The sequence below is a fragment of the Dryobates pubescens genome, chromosome Z (assembly GCF_014839835.1).
Source record: "Dryobates pubescens isolate bDryPub1 chromosome Z, bDryPub1.pri, whole genome shotgun sequence".
Taxonomy (NCBI): Eukaryota; Metazoa; Chordata; class Aves; order Piciformes; family Picidae; genus Dryobates; species Dryobates pubescens.
This window is the reverse complement of record NC_071657.1, coordinates 114135496-114152921: the sequence shown is the minus strand read 5'-3', so window position 1 is coordinate 114152921 and position 17426 is coordinate 114135496. Positions and strand designations below refer to the sequence as shown.

The window sequence follows — 17426 nt, the reverse complement described above, 5'->3', positions numbered from 1 at the left end:
GCCGTCAAAGACCTTTCCCATTCCAGTGTAATCCATCTGCATTTCCGGTTGATCTTTGCTTTCACTGAGCTGCTCACTGGCCAAGTTAACCATTTCATTCATTTACTTCTGCTCCTATGAGAGAATTAACCCTCAACACGGTTCCCATAACAAAAAGCACTTGGTTGTTTTGGGGTTTTTTGACCTTTTTTTTTTCCTTTTTCTTCTTTATTTTTTTTTTCTTCTCTTTTTTCTTTGTGTTTTTTTGGTAGGCCATGACTGGAAGCTTCCACTTGTTCTGTGTGGGATTGGGGGGAAGAGGGGAGCTGCTATTTCTGGCCCACAGCCCCAGCCTGTCCCAAGTTTCGATTCTGAACGCTCTTAGACTGACATGTTGAGATGTGTCCACTGCTCTCGTTTAATCGCTGGAGGACTCCACTATCCACAACATCAGAGATACAGGACCTAAGGAAATGACACTGGCTGCTGGGTCAACGTCTCCTAAGAAGGGAAAGGAGAAAAAGTTTAGTATCATACAGCGAATACTATGCAGGTTGGCAAGCACTGAAATCAATTATTAATGATTTTGATATTCTTTTATCCTCTACATATTAAAGTTAAAAGTTTCTATTATCTGCATGACCTTTTCAAAAGACAGACAGATGAAGGCAGATGACCTCTGCTATGAAGATAGGCTGAGGGAGCTGACATTGTTCAGCCTGGAGAAGAGAAGACTCTGGGGGGACCTTAGAGCTGCCTTCCTCCATCCAACCCTGGCTACCTAATTATGCTTTTACCTCTGCATTTCCCTTAAAAAAAAATAAATAAATCTGCTGTTGACAGGGAGGGAAGGAGAAGGCTGAGTACTAGCTGCAGGTAGCTAACTTGTAAAAATGACTCGCATCCAAAACAGCAGCTGCCCTGGCATGCTGGTGGTAGATAAGGCAGAGTAAACAGTGTTTCAGTGGATTCGGGCAAGACACTGCTGGTAAAAAACCAACTTAGTAGCAGTGTTTCAACAAAGCCCAGGTATTTCACATCACTTTTCTCTCCAAATCAGTACGCTTGATCCAAGCTGATATTCGGCAAGGTCAAATCTTGGCCAGTATCTGTAATTAAAGACATATTGAACTGTATGTGTAAAATGAATCTTTTTTTGCCACCTACTCCCCCACCTCCCTTTCCTCCTACCAACTAATTTGTATAAGTATCTTACAGCCATCTTTTCAACACCATTGCCTAAGGACCAACACTGCCTCTACTGACTCCATATGAAGGAGAAACAGACACGCTTCTACCTAACTATAGTTGCAGTAGAAAGCTGGAACGTGTGAAAATGCACAGAAGCATAACACCATTGTGTAAGCCAGGAAAGATAACAGATCTGTTGCATAAGTGAAGCTGGTAGAATCCAGGACAGAAAGACAGTATCAGGACTTAAATTGAAATGGACCCAGGAGAATGTGAGAGTCCTTCTGCACATTGCTCACAAGGTGATAAAAAAATTCTCAGTATTTCTGAACATGTCAGATCTCTGAAATTAAATTTCACAGTTCTTACTAATCCCTTCCTGCCCCCCATCAATCCACAATGCTCTCTGCACTTCTAGAGTTCTGCATTTCTTCACAAATTCCAAGCACCTTCCCTCTCCTCCGAACAGGTCTTTCTCAAAGCTCACTCCCTGCTCCACTTTTCACAACTAATCTCAGCTTTGCTGCTCTGTTATCTCTCCCCTAATCACATTCACCAGGAACATGAAACAATGAACACCTGGAATTTTTGTTTTAAACATAATGCTCCTTTATGAACAGTTCTTTGTGTGTGTTGTTCTGCTGAATGGTTCCCCCCCCCCCCCCCCCCCGATGCATAAGCTGTAGAGGGGGGAGACAAAGAGGAAAACGGCATCTGAAGTTCAGACTGCTCTGAGCTGCTCCCTGCATAGACAGCAGAAATGACTTTCAGAGACTGATCTCTGCTTTCAGCTCTCCTGCCACAAAACCAGCCTTTGAGAATAAACAGTACATACACATTTCTGTATACTGGCAAGAGAAGAAACACACTGGAGAGTACCAACTTCAATCCTGAGAAACTTAAGTATCTGTCATGCCACAGCCAGCTTCTTTCCTGTCTCATAGATCTATGGAATTGAACAGAACATCACTTGTCTTGCACAAGGGAGTGAGTGTGTTCTTGTGTCAGACCATGAGGTAACTGGATTCCACAGTAATGAATGTGGTAGCAGATTACAGGCATAGTGCTGGGGAGAAATCTCAACAAATGTACAGGTGGATAGACCCACTCTGAACACTTCACTACTGCTGGCATGACTAAGTTCTTGACAGCAAAATTGGAAATTATATTCTGTAGAACATTAGCCAAGCCATTTTGTACTGGGAAGAAAGAGTAGCGCTGGATTTTAAATAGCTGTTATCAACTTAGCCACACAAGAATATATTTTCTGGCAGAATCACATTTCAGAGCAGGTGCATCTGGACTAATCAAACACTAAAGTGCCCATGTTGTTTCCTAGGATCTGAACTATCAAATTTCATACGGTAAACCTCACAAATTCAAATATATCCACAAAAGCTAGGCTCACCTAAGTAAAAGAATCTTAAGTTGTGCTGGTTTTATATTCTCATCTGTTCAACAAAAAATGAAATACTATGACAAAATCAAATCAAAGGCACAGTAAGCCCAGTGGGCTTTTATTAAGAAAACACTCTGAAGTTCAGTAGTTAGCTTCCAGAAGGCCACAAAGCTGCAGGGGATTTTGTTTGGTATTATTATTGTTTAAAAAGAGTTGTTTCAACAAACTCTTTATCAATGAGTATGCTAATGAATACAATCCTGCCTTCCTTCCCCCTTGAACTGCAATTGTGCTCAGGTCTCTTCACCTTTGCTATAAGGGCTAGACTTGCACCTACATTTTCAGAGTCAAACAAGCACCTGTGATGGGTTAAGCCCATCCTGAAAGCGGGGGGAAAGGGTTGTGAGAGCCCTGCTCTCCCTGGAGCAGGGTTTTCCCCTCAGGAAACTGAGTTAGTCTGTTCCACTTCCCCTCCCTGTCCAGCAATCCTATAAAAAGGTAGACACTGCAGCCATTTGCTCTCTTTTGCTTCTGCCTCACCAGGACAAAAGGACTAAGAGTTGCTGCTGACTTCCTGGTTCTCTGCCACGTGGTTGGGCCTGGTCTTTCTCCCTGCTGCATCCACATTTCTTCAAAGGACTTGCTTTTGTATATGTCCAAATCCATCCTTGTTCCTTACCCTTTTGAACTCTTCCTGTTACTGTTATATATATACACACACTGTTTAAAGAAAATTTTACCTCTCTACTTCCAAACTGACTCCAAATTATTTCTTGGTAGATTTACCTCCTCCCTTTTTTCCTTATCCCCCTTTCTTTCCTTTATTTTTCCCCCCCTTCCCTTATCTCTCCCCATTCTTCCCCCTTCCCTTTTTTTAACTTGATCAGGGAAGGGGAAGGGGGAGCTGGGGAGGGATTCTCACTCTTGTCCCCCATCTGAGCTCTTAAATCCCAGTTAAGGCTCAAACCACCACAGCACCGTGTCACCAAGACAAAAACCTGAGGAGCTAGCTTTCCTTATTCTTTTCTATTCCAACCCCAGTGCAGTCCACCAAAAGAAGCTACAGGATTTAGACACCCTCCCACATAACAGCTGAAAAGGGAGGCTGGAATTTCCCTGCTGAGTTGAATGGCTCTCATGGAAAGCTACCCTAGCATATGCATGTAGTGAGGAAAAAGACATAATACAGGGTGAAGAACGGCAGCTGAGAAAAGGTAAGAATTAAAATATACCATGGGACAGATCTGTCAGTTGAAGACAGTGCCACACCAACACCCATAAGTTCATCCAGTTTGTGACAATGATAGTCTGTGACAATCAGTCAGACTGAGGCTAACAGACATGGGATTTAGGCTGCCCCAAACTTCTGGTGCATCAGTAAAAAGTGAAAGTAAAGCTCCAAAATACAGTATTACTCAATGCATCAACTACTGTTGCAGTTTGAGCTGGGTGCCCCCCTGGTGTGTTCACTTCCTGTGTCCAGAAGTCCAGCCCAGAGGGGTGGACACAGGAAATTGTGTATTTCCTACCATAATTCTTTGCACCACTATAAGATCCAGTGCGGAGTCTAGCACTCTCTCTTTTTCTTCCTCCTCCGCCAGCCGGTAACTGGGGGAGATGTCTCCTGGCTTTGGGCCTGGCTAGGCCCAAGGCCACGGGGGGATGGGCAGTCTCAGGCCTGGCCAGCTGAGACTAGCCCAGCAGAGGGAGGGGGAAGAAGGAGCCCTGAGGGTCTCGGGTGTACCCTCAGGTGGGGATGGGATGTCTCTGGGTCTGCTTTGGGATCTTTCTTTGTCACTGCGCTTTGGGTTCTCTGTAACATTCACTGCTCTCTATTTAAACTTTCATCACTTTTGCAATCCGTTTATCTGAGTGTTTTATTCCTGCCCGTGGTGGGGAGAGAGGGGGCTCCCTCAACCCAGCACATTCTTGGTAGCAGAGGATGGTTGTTGTGGGGAGGGGGTCTGCCTCTAAACCCACCACATTCTTGGCGAGCCAGGCAGGAGAGGAGTTTGTTAGTGTGTGCATTCTGGAGATCGGATTGCAAAAGATAAGAGAGTTTAAATTTAGTTCTGGGCATCGTTCTGGTTCTCTGGCAGTTGGGGCTCAAGTGTTGTTGTTGTTGGGGCGATTGTGCGAGTTCTCCTGGATTGCGGGGGGGCACCTGGTGCGTAGCCGGTGGCACGGAGCCCCTCCTGCTATTTCAAGCAGGGGTGGCTCTTAACCATCGGAACTGGGGCATCGCTTAAGAATGCGGGACCTGCCCCTCCTCCATCCTTTACTCTCTGCGGAGCGGCAGAAGCGGCGGGGGGTGAAGTGGCGGAGGGGGCAGCGGCGAGCAGATCAAAGTCAGGTCCGTTCTCGCTGCGGGGTAGGGCCAGCCGCGGCGGAGCGGGCGAGCCCGGCTCCCGATACCCAGGAAGGGCGAACGGGAACTCAGTTCGAAAGCTGTTCTCAAGGGCCCTGGGGACGCGTTTATGGTTTTCGCTGGAGGAGCCGTTTGAATGCCCGAGGGGTGGAGGCGATTTTGATTCTGTACCGCGGCGGTAGAGGTGGCTGGAGCCCTGCTGTATGCTCGGGTGGCGGCGGCTGAGGGCCGAGCCGTGCGCTCGGAGCGGCGGCGGCGGCTCGGGCCGTGCACTCGGAGCGGCGGCGGGGCCAGCCCTGTTCTCTTCCCCGACGTTTTCGGACGAGTTCCGAAAATGGCGCCTAGCACCTGGCTCCACCTCCCTTCTTCTCAGCAGGTTGTGGAGCGGCCCCTCCCTCTCCTGGGGTGGGGCTGTGTACTTGGAGCTGCCACATCTGCGGTACGCGAACGCCCAGTGGAGGGGCCGTGTACCTGTGGCATGCATCTGTGGAGCCTCGGGCCGCGGCTGGAAGCGGTCAGCACTGGGCTTGGGATAGGTCCGTGCGGTGGTGAGAGAGGCTCAGCGTGCTGTTTTCCTGGAGGGGTGGAGAAGCAGCAGACCCTGATTGTTCTGACTGGCTTGCCCCAGGGGTGGAAATATGCCGCTGAGTAGATAGAGATGGGAATGATGGTTTGGTTGAGAAGTTGTGAGGTTCTTTCCAGGTGACCAGGATGTCCAACGGATCCATGAAGAGCTTGCACCGCAGAAGAGTGAACTCTGCATCGCGGGAGGCTCCATTAGATGAGAGGAGAAGAACTGAAACGGACTGACACTTGAGCCTGAATGAGAGACTGTTTGAGTGGACGCCCAGATGAAGATGTGGACTTCGCCGGACACGTCATCAGGAGATTTCTGATTTGATGATGTGTTTAGGTGCAAAGATTATGGTATGAAATACAGGGGTGGCATGTTGCAGTTTGAGCTGGGTGCCCCCCTGGTGTGTTCACTTCCTGTGTCCAGAAGTCCAGCCCAGAGGGGTGGACACAGGAAATTGTGTATTTCCTACCATAATTCTTTGCACCACTATAAGATCCAGTGCGGAGTCTAGCACTCTCTCTTTTTCTTCCTCCTCCGCCAGCCGGTAACTGGGGGAGATGTCTCCTGGCTTTGGGCCTGGCTAGGCCCAAGGCCACGGGGGGATGGGCAGTCTCAGGCCTGGCCAGCTGAGACTAGCCCAGCAGAGGGAGGGGGAAGAAGGAGCCCTGAGGGTCTCGGGTGTACCCTCAGGTGGGGATGGGATGTCTCTGGGTCTGCTTTGGGATCTTTCTTTGTCACTGCGCTTTGGGTTCTCTGTAACATTCACTGCTCTCTATTTAAACTTTCATCACTTTTGCAATCCGTTTATCTGAGTGTTTTATTCCTGCCCGTGGTGGGGAGAGAGGGGGCTCCCTCAACCCAGCACAACTACACAGAAGGTGAGGTATAAAATGTGCTCATTCAGCAGCTGAAACAAGAAATTTTAAATTAACATTTTTCCTTATTAGCTATATTCTATTTTTTCACCATTAATTACTCTTTATTATAGGAATATTTAGCTAATAAAATCCTAGCATCCTGTTATTGACTTCACGTTTCATTTTTCCTTATTAAATTGGTTAAAGAGTAGTAAGAGCCAGATGCAAATAGGAGACCTGGAACTAACTGGAATATGATTTACTTTGCAGCTTGTGGCTGCATCCCAATAGGCCTTCAGACAAGAACAGGTCTTTCTTGACTATACTCTCAAAACAGCATCGATTTTTGAGGTACTGCTTTTAATAAAGAGGTTTAACAACATTAAAAACTATGTGGTAAGGTTGCCTTCTCTAGAGTCACATTTCTCACTGCAATCTTTTTTTCTTTCCTGGCAATCAGTGTTCTTAAACAGATTTCATAAAACATGGTTAATTATATTTCCCTTTATAAGTGAGCTGTTTAATGGCTCTCAAGCCTCTTGAAGCAAAGAGAAAACACTTTTTTGAAGTCAGAGGCTGTTCTCCAGTACTGCAAATTAGAATTTTCATGACAATCACTAAAAAAAAAAATAAATAAATTACTTTTCCATTTACTGTGGGTTTATCACAGAATGTCTTAGGTTAGAAAGGACTTTAGAGATCATCTACTCCAACCTCCCCACCATGGGCAGGGATGTCTCTGAACTAGACTCAGTTGCTCAAGGCCTCATCCAGACTGGCCTAGAACATCCCCAGGAAGGAGACATCCACAACCTCCCTGGGCAACCTGTTCCAGAGTTTCACCACCTCTGTACAGAAGAACTTCCTAAGATCCAGTCCAAACCTACTCTCCCTCAGCTTCAAACCATTCCCCCTTGTCCTATTGCTAGACATCCTTATGAAAATTCCTTCTCCAGCCTTCCTGTAGGATCCCTTTGGGTACTAGAAGGCAGTGATAAGATTCCCCCAGAGATTTCTCTTCTCTAGGCTGAAGAACTCCAGCTCCCTCAGCCTATCCTCACAGCAGTGTACCAACCCTTGGATCATCTTTGCGGCCCTTCTACTACGTGCTCAACCTGACTGCAAGCCTGAGCATTGCCCTAGTCAACAAATAAAATATTCCTGCTAAAGCAAACCTCCTGGTCCCTGCTCTAAGGAGCTTACAGATTAAAAAGAACAAAGAGTAAATTACATAATACAAAACTACATCAGAACTGCAAGTGCATGGCACAGTTATTTGCAAGCAAACACTGCTTAAAGTGTTTGCTGGACAATGTTTGTCCTTGTTTACACTGAAGTCTTAAACTATGCTTTCCCTAAAAGACTTGAAAATAAAAAGATTTCCAAAGACCCACCGAAAAAAACCCAAAACCTTTGCAATATCCCATCTACTGGTCTTGCTACTATGCTTAAGAGAAACTGCAGTGTGCTCCTCATACCAGATGCATTTGGGAGAGATGACTTTCCCATGGCATTTTCCCAGCTGCTCATGCCTCAGATGGGTGTACCCTTCACTGGGTAAAAAACTGGCTCCATGTCTGGGCCCAAAGAGTGGTGGTGAACAGAGTTATATCCAATTGGTGGTGGGTCACAAGTGGTGTTCTCCAGGGCTCAGTATTGGGCCCAGCTCTCTTTAACTACCTTTAGGAATGATTTGATGAGGGGATCAAATGCACCCACAGTAAAATTTGCTGCCAACACCAACTCAGGTGCAAGAGTTTATCTGCTTGGGGAGACACTACAAAGGGATCTGGGAAAGGCTGGATTGATGGGACAAAGCCAATTGTATGAAGTTCAACAAAAAGTGCCAGGTCACAACAACCCCTTGCAATACTACAGGCTTGGGAAGAGTGGCTGGAAAGCTGCCCAGCAGCAAAGGACCCAGAGGTTTTGGTCATCAGACAGCTAAACATGAGCCAGTAGTGTGCCCAGATGGCCAAGAAGGCCAACAGTATCCTGGCTTGTATCACAAATAGTGTGGCCAAGAGGAGTAGAGAGATCATTGTCCTCCTGTACTGGTAACTGGTAAGGCCACACCTTGAATACTGTATTCAGTTCTGGGGTCCTCCCAAGACAGACATGGAGTGCCGAAGCATGACCAAAGAAGGGCAGCAAAGCTGGCAAAGGGTCTAGAGCACAAATCTTAAGAGGACTGGCTGAGGGAAGTGGAGTGGTTTAACCCGGAGAAAATGTGGCTCAGGAGAGACCTTCTTGCTCTCTACAACTACCTGAAAAGAGGCTGTAGAAAGGTGCAAGTTTATTTCCTTTCCCAGGTAACAAAGAATAGGACAAGAAGAAATGGCTTCAAGTTGCAGCAGGGGAAGGTTTAGGTTGAACATGAGGAACAATTTCTTCACTGAAACTGTTGTTGAGTACTGGAACAGGCTGCCCAGGAAAGTGGTAGAGTCACCCTCCCTGGAGAGCATGGTGCCAAGGGACGTGATTTAGGGGTTTCTTGTCAGTGCTTGGCTAAGGGTTGGACTTGATCTTAAAGGTCTTTTTCAACCTAAATGATCCTACGAAAGAGGAAACTGCATAGTAATTTATAAAACACCTGCAAGCATTACAGCAATTGAGTATAACTGAATGGTTTGTATTTCTACCACATTACTAGGCCAGTGGTATGAAAAAGCAAAGTGGACAGCACTGCTCATTTTATTTAGCTAGATCTGGTTAAATAAAAAAGTAATCTTTACAAAAAAATAATTGAAAAGCTGTTTTGTTTTTTTTTTTTTAATGCAAGCAGTATCTGTACAGGATCCCAGTAGAGTGAGTGATCATCAACAAGTTATAAAATGCCTACGAAAATGTACCCAGAAGTTGGTCAATGCTATTGTAACACAAGATTCTTACATAAACTCGTTTCTAGTTTACAACGCAGACCCATTAGAAGGTAAACTCTCTCATCTATCCACTTCCAAAATTCACTTTGCAAAGACAAGGGAAACATGAAAGCAGTCTGTGTTTCACCTGAAACTCTATTCAAATTTGTGCTGGAGGGTTAATTTAATAGTTTAGTCTCAAGCTTACTCTGAGTGAGAAGAGACACATGATCATATATTAAAGCTGTAGAACTATTAGGCAACCTGCAATGGCTCTTTTCATGTTAATACTGTTTTTGGTATGCTCTTGCATGGCATAAATCAAATGTCCTCCTCCCCGCCTTTATTTTCTTTCCATTCAGAGCTTTAAACACAGAGGTAGACCTCACAGACTCACTGAACTGAATAAGCACTATAGGAATTAATCTAGGTATTTCAGAGTATCCCCTCCCCACTCTCACTGAGAAAGCAAGACTTGCATCTTTTCCCCTAAATAGAGGCTTGGACTACCAGCCACTTGACAGCTGAAAAAAATTAATTCTCTAGCTTCCAAACTTCTGTCAAGGGCATATTTACAGACACTGGTAGAAGCACAAAACATTACTCCGTATTTTAACAGAATGCTTTAGAATGGAAACCACTAACACATGCACTTGCACTACCCAGATCATTATCTGTTTCAATTATGAAGGTAATTACCTGCCTACAACCAGAATTACCACATTTAAAGGAAGACTGTCCTACCTCCCACCAGTTTTAAAGATTAGATCTGCATTAGGTGCTCCCTTTGGATGCTGGTAACGAGGCCGTCGTTCACGGTTAGTATTTGCTGGAGCTGGACGCTGTGCCAGAGACTGCAACATTTCTGCAATTTCATACAGGAAAAAAAGGTAATTACATTTTCTGTACATCTTTTGAAAGAGATTTCCACAAGCACATTTCACTGCCATGTAATAAAACAGCACTGCATTTACATTTTGCTATACTTTAGGGTTATTCCATAACAGCTGAATTTTTAGAAGTTACTAAATCGCACAGACAGCTTTGACAAATCCAAGGTACCCCAGAATATCTACTTGATTTCCAGATATTCTTACAGAAGGAACTTCCAGCAAGAGTTTTCATCACAGGTGCTTAAAGAAATGAGCTGTGATCTTTTCTCCTCTTAACATATCAGCCACCACTTTATGAATGACCAGGGACAAAGCTTCACAGCAGTGTGAGAAGCCACAACATTAAACTATCCTGAAATAGTAACAGTTGGACAATGTTGCTGCCAATTAAGGACTCAGCAAGAAACCTGTCCTAAAATTAGGCATTGACAAGACAGGTATTTAAACCTAAGGTAGCCATAATAGGATCCTTTCACAGAGAAGAGGGTGACTCAGCTGACCTACATTGCACCAGCTGTCCCATGGATGGAACTTGTCACTTTATTGTTGGTGGGAATAAATAGATGGACACAGAAAGAAGCCCAACAGTTCACTCCCCAGTTTAGCCCTGGACAACTTCTGGGCAGTTTACACTAGGCAAGCATTATGTTTTGACATTTGGTACAACTTGATTTCTAAATTCTAGTTTCTTGTTTTTAAATGATAAATATGGCTCTCTACCAGGTCAAGATATGGTCATTAAACACCCAATATAATATATATTTTATGAAATACAAATACATGATAGGAACCTTCATGTAACCTCTGCCCATATGTTAGTGCATCTAATGGAAAGTATTTCTGACAGTCCACCTGTGCAAGAAACTACACTGCTCAGCAAACAGATGGGATAAATGAAGGGGAAAAGTGGAATAAGCTGTTAAACAGATTATGTTTGAAAGTCTGCTTTGTCTGGTTCTCTAATCTCTGGTAATCTCATCAGGGACACATACCCATCACCTGCTAGAAACAAAACTTCCACTAGTTTCACAATGACTTGCACAGGGCAAAACAGAGACACTAATGAGATTCTCTTGCCATTTACCAAATGCACATGAAGCTTTCAGTAAATTAAGAAAATGGGGATACAATATTGGTGTCAACAGTTAATAAACCATGCAGTCATGCTCTGTATGCTCCCCTATAAACAGCTGGAAACAGCAGAGCAAGCCATTCAACACACCACCACTCCACTTTTCTAAACAACATGAAACAACATCCTTCAGAACAATTCTGTGTGCCAGGAGAGATCTTTGCTGCCAATGACAAGACCCAGGAAGAAAATAAGAAGGTATTATGGGACATTGCCAGCCAGGTGCTAGAAGCAAGCAGAGAACAAGCAAGTGTGTACATGCCTGTCTCCCGTTTTCCACACCGCAGGTGAAAAAGCATTGGGGTTTGTGAAAAGTCAGTTACTGAGAAGTTGAGTAATACAGAGGACAAAAGGAAGAAGTGGCAAAAGCAGGGTGTATTAGCTAGGTGGAAAGTATGTCATTCATCTTTGGCTCTGGTGATTAAAAAAACTATACAGAAAAATAGTAGTCTAAATGAAGAATCATTAATAAACACCAATGAAATATTTAATTACTATCTGATACTACTTTGAGGTATATTGGTCAATTTTCACCTATTAGCTACCCTGAGCAGATGAAAACAAAACAAAAACACCAAACCTAAATGTACTTGTAAATGTGATAACCCTGAGGCATTCTTTCAGAAATTGAGACTTCTTTCCTTGAAAACTTCAAAGCTTGAAACAGAAATTTAAAACCAACTCTTTCTTTCAACGGGTAAGCACCAACTTGTTACAGGCAAGCTGGCTCTTCAAAAGATAAAATCAGCTATACAAATCTAAATAAAGAATAGTTCCAAATTGGAATGCACCATGGCTCATTTAATTTAACCTGATAAAAAGGTCATTTTTAGTTTGGTTTTACTGTATAAGTTAATAAAGAAAAATAATCAACAACTGTTTTTCATAATTGATATCTACTTTTAAAAAAGAAGAAGTTATTTCTCCCATAGGTATTTTCCTACTTTATACACAGCATCTCAACAATCTATGAGGAAGTTAAAAAACACAAAATATAACTGCCTGTTACTGGTTATCAACTGGTAGCAGTTGTCTGATTTCTGGACAAAATCCAAGTGATCCTCCTATTCTGCGTGAGAAGCACAATTCCTGACAATAACATCCTACATGAAATAGGCCAATTTTAAAGATAGCAACAAAGTTGAATGACAAGGCATAAACCCCCCAAATAGCTTGACCAGTAAAAATATCTGAAATATCATAAAGGAGAAAAAAACAAACACACACCAACACAGAAAGTCTGAGAGAAGCACTTACAAGTCTAATTCTAGTGTCTACTGCTTCTCTTCCTTTTTCACAAGTGGGCTTTATACGAGGGAAGTGTCTCAGAAGTTTTTAAGCTGCTTACAACATTTAATACTAAGAATATATTGAGTTACCATTTCAAAGCTCTGTGGACACCCTGGAAAAATACTCCAAGTTCAGCTCTTGTACTATCAAAGTTCTGAAACCCGTCTTAGATTCCATAGTGGGTTTAGAATTAGAGATGGTTTAATTTAAATTTCCCATTTCTTGATGAACAACGACCTTTCACTAAATACTTTTAATGAGATTTCCTGCTAATTCATCACTTATACTGTGATTAACACCAGACTACAGCAGCTTAAAAAAAAAAAAAAATTTAAAAAAAGCAAGAACTATGGAGACATGAAATGGAAATACTAAACTAAGAACTGAATACCAGCAGATCTGTTGGTCTGGTTTTGTTTACAAGCACACAAGCCAAGAAAATCTGTGTGACAGAAAGCAACCAACAACAAACCACTTGAAAACAAAACACATGGAGAGCACCAGTTCAGGGGCTATAGGCCACATTGTATTAACTGTCTGCTTCAATGTCTCCAGGTTCCAAAATGTCTCATTTACAAATCAGATCATTTGATTTTTAAAGATAGGTATGACACCTCGTTGTCTTCATGTATTCTTACACTTGACATCTCTAGCACTCTTAGAACCTTTCACAATATGAAGCTGAGTTGACAGCTTTTATTTATGAAAGTTATTTCTTAGTATTTTTTGGACTGATGAAGATTCTGCATAATAATAATAGGTATTTAAAATATTAATAATATCTAAAAAAAGTTTAAGTTGCACAGATTAAGTTCCTCTTGTACCCAACTCTACTGTCTTGCAGTAATGGAGACAATACCACAGATATCCATATAATTTTGTGTTACCTTATTTTCAATTTCAGTTCTCCCTTTCCCAAAATAAATGGGAATGCTGATATTTGAGGCCTACTTGAAAACTCCCTTTTATGGAAGATCTGTGAGAATTTCTCTAAGCAAGGAGACTAAGGAGTAAATAATTAATGACGGAGGCTAAAACACAGTATTGCAAATCACTATTCAGAACCTGACCTTCAAATTATCACAAATTACATTTCCATAGAGCCAAGAAAGGTCCCCAGAAAATAGTAACTACATATTTGGCGATTTTTCTTACCCTGGTAGTCCTCTTGTTCTTGCCGTTCATTGATATCCAAAGTGAGCTTTTTCATCCTCATTCTCTCTTCCTGTTCAGCTTGCTGTTGGTTCCAGTGGTTTGCAGCAAGTTGAGAAGACATTGGTACATTTAGGATCTTAAACTGTAAAGAAAAGACATTTAAGTGCACATCACAGGGAAATAAACGCCACACAAAATAATCTGAAATACAGATGGGTTATGGCTATTTCTAGGTTATTGCAAGTTTCTACTGGAAAGTGTGTTGGTTTGGTTGGGGGTTTTCGTGTTTATTTGTTGGTGGTTTTGGTTTGGAGTTTGTGGGGGGGTTTTTTGGGGGTTTTTTTGTGGTTTGGTGGTGGTTGTTGCTTTTGTTTGCTCTGGTCTGTTTTGTGTTTGGGTGTGGTGCTTTTGCTTTGTTCAGTTCTGTTGGGGGTTTTTGTTTGGTTTCATGTTTTTGTTGCATTGTTTGTTGTGTTTGTTTTTTTTTAAACAAGCATAAGCAAATACAAGACCTCCTGAAGACAGAGAACATAGAAAAAAGGATGTACTGCTAAGGTAAAAGGCTATTACCCACAGTATTTGTGGGAACTAAACTGATGAACTTTCCCCACAACTCATAGCTATATGCTTTATTCCCTGTTTGCATACAAGCCAATGCCCTCACAGTGAGTTACCACAGTCTTGAGATAAAAGCACCATAACTGGCTCAGAAAGCTGCACCTCCTTCCAAAGGTCTCTAACTTACAGTGAGATGAAGCCCCAAACCAGAATTTCTACTGTTACCTTTTGTGATAAGAGAGGAGAAACACTCCAAGTATTTCAGATGTCTTCCACCATTCCTTGGCGGGTAATTTTAGAGTAATTCTAACTCCACAGCACTGCTTATTAGTTTGGAAACAACTGTGGAGTCAAATTCAGTATTTTCCTCCTCCCCCACACCACACATTCAACACATTGTTATTTGCCATAAGCTACATTAAAGACAAACTTCATACTCCTTCAACAGCTGAGATACTCAGACTGAAAAACCCCAAGTTTTTATTTTCAGAGAAAATGTTTTTACAATTGTTCTGAAACAGAAGTGATTCTTCACCTCATCTGCAACTGAAATGATTGTTTTCCAAAATCCCTGTGTGAACATGCTTAGAAGAATTTAACTTCCTCCTTCAACTGCACATCCATTACAAATAAATATTTCTGTGCTGGAAGAAATGCATTTAAGAATAATCACTCAATATTCCATGAACTACTCTGAATCCTGCTTCTTGCTCTTGTCATCTGAGATCTATTTCCACTGAAAAAGAATTAAGTTTCTCAATGTTAGAATTATAATTAACCAGGCTGGAAAAGACCTGTAAGATCATCAAGTCCAACCCAACACCATCTAATCAACTAAACCACAGCACCAAGTGCCTCATGCAGTCTCCTTCCAAACACCTCCAGCGATGGTGACTCCACCACCTCCCAGGGCAGCCCATTCCAATGGCAAATAATTCTGTGAAGAACAACTTCCTAACATCCAGCCTGAACCTCCCCTGGTGCAGCTTGAGACTGTGTCCTCTTGTTCTGTTGTTCTTTCCTGCTACAATGCCAAAAGCCACAGATATAAAGCTACATTATCAAAACCTCTGTTGTGAAGGTATACAGTAAAATCCTCACTGTGTATAGAAGTGTTTAATGAAATTAATTATAAGAAATCTCAAGGTATCTATGAGATAGATACCCAACTAGCAGCAAATGAGTGTGAGATGATGCAACATGTGAAAGTAAGCTGGTTGAAATTACTAACACAGACTCTTGCAAAGACTTGAGAAAAACCTGGGTATAACAGCAGATCTATCAACTACAAGACTTATTTAGGTGACACAAACCAGGCAAATGGTTGTGGGGTTTGCTTTTTGGTTTTTTTGGGAGGGAGAAAGAGTAACAGCATATTGTATTGAACAAGTTTGCTGTTAAGGTGTGTGGAGAAGAATAAAAAAAAGAAAGTTCCTGAAATGCCTGTGGAAAATTAAGCTTTAGTTACTTATTACTGACCATGCTATGCATGTTCCCAGACACTGTCAAATGAGCGTTAAGCAAACTGCACAAATAACTAACCCATTTGTAGCACTTCATGATAAAACCCTGTCTTTAGCTTCACCATTAAGCATCTCAGCCATCTTAGTATGCCCTTCCAATTTGATCTGTTTTATGGATTTATCAGCTTAATGGGATTGGTGTTTATATACAGGGGGCTGTGAGTAGGAAAAAAGGAAAGCATAGAAGGGTGCAAAAGAAAAAACTGATACAAACCCCAGACTGGTAATTAACAAAATATCACTGAGTCACTATCTCAAGGCAATCAGACAGTTGCCATCTGTAATCAAGTCACTGATGACAATTACTAAAGGACATGATTTCTGAGCAAACAAAACATTTCCCATTTACCAATAGTGAAAAGCTGCATCAAGCCCTTATGTTCTGTCCCCATGTCTTGGATATTTTTGAGGGCTTCACTTAGAACATGGCAACTGAAGATGAAAAATGATCAGAGGACTGGATTACAAGTTTCATAAAAGCATCACTAAGAAAAAATTCTACATTCAAGGACAGTCTTGACCATTCCATAGATATTGCTGTTCTTTCATGGGACCTTGCTAAAGAATCTTTTAAACAAGAAGAAATCTTCTGTCTTGGGTACTAACCAAACTTCTTGACACTAGCTGGCTTTTTTCCCCCCACTAAATCTCAGCTTCATTATGCCAGGTAGCATGAACTGATTCAGAAAACACCAAATGATATTAGATAGATCTCAGCTCTGATCCCTTAGGACGGCAACATTTATTTCTCCTTGCTCTCTCATGGCTTACGAACAAGCCTCAGAGCTGTAGCCTAATTGCCAATAACCATGTTCAGTTCTACTATGGGTTGTGTAAGCTTTGTCACATAACCTCTTTTCTATAGCTGACAGATGGAACGCCCCAGCCATTTACTGCAAGGCACAGGCCCTCACAGTATCTTTGCTACTGCCTGTTTCTGTAAATTCCACTGTGACAAAAAAAGATGATATATGATGTACTTGTTACTATTAGCTTCCTGTTGGTAAATAGCTGCTTCAAAAAAACCAAACTAGTTGTCAGTACGCCACTAACATCTGGCTGAACACTGACATGCAAACTAGCTATCTGGGGACAAGACCTCAACTATCCTCTGGAAAGAAGCACCCAATGTTTCATTTCCATCAGTACTTTCTAATGGTGAAAATTTCTAGTTTCAACAGCACTGTTGACAAAGAACACAAAGACCAAAGCAACTGCTAACATCGCAGGTGATCGGGTTGATGGCATAGTGAGGTGGCAATGCTTATCACTGCAGTGACTGTGCAGATGAGAAGTTACTTACAGCCTTCCTGGTTGTCTGTAAACTCCTTTTGACTGAGTTTACAGCTGTAACTTCTGTGGTGAGTTGAAAGTTCTCCCCCCAACATTTTTCAAGACATAGCCTAAAACTACCACAACTTCACAGTAAAGTGTGCATCCTTACTTCAAAATTCTGTGCATATTCTGCTTACAGATTTAAAATAAAGTACTGTGAGAAGGAATAATTTTCTTTTCAACTCCACCTCTTTCCTGCTTATTTTTTCTATTAAAACTGACTACCAAGATTTTTTTTTCCTTAATACAAAATTCTGGACAAAGAAGCCTTTCATTCACTCAAGAACTGAAGCAATCTATGAAGCAAC

At 42.3% G+C, this 17426-nt stretch overlaps 1 protein-coding gene across 3 annotated transcripts in view; it reads right to left on the bottom strand.

Annotated features, from left to right (window-relative positions):
• Window positions 1-226: 226 nt before the first annotated feature.
• The window catches only part of UPF2 (UPF2 regulator of nonsense mediated mRNA decay), a 67624-nt gene continuing 50424 nt past the window's right edge, over window positions 227-17426 (bottom strand). For 2 of the 3 annotated variants that reach the window (XM_054178130.1, XM_054178129.1), the window contains exons 20-22: window positions 13703-13844; window positions 9977-10097; window positions 227-480 (exon numbers count right to left, since the gene is read on the bottom strand). In XM_054178130.1, coding sequence (XP_054034105.1) covers window positions 471-480; window positions 9977-10097; window positions 13703-13844 — 273 coding nt within the window. In that variant the 3' untranslated portion in view covers window positions 227-470. Of the gene's footprint in view, window positions 481-9972; window positions 10098-13702; window positions 13845-17426 lie in introns of those variants that run through there. The other variant, XM_054178131.1, reaches the window with a different exon arrangement.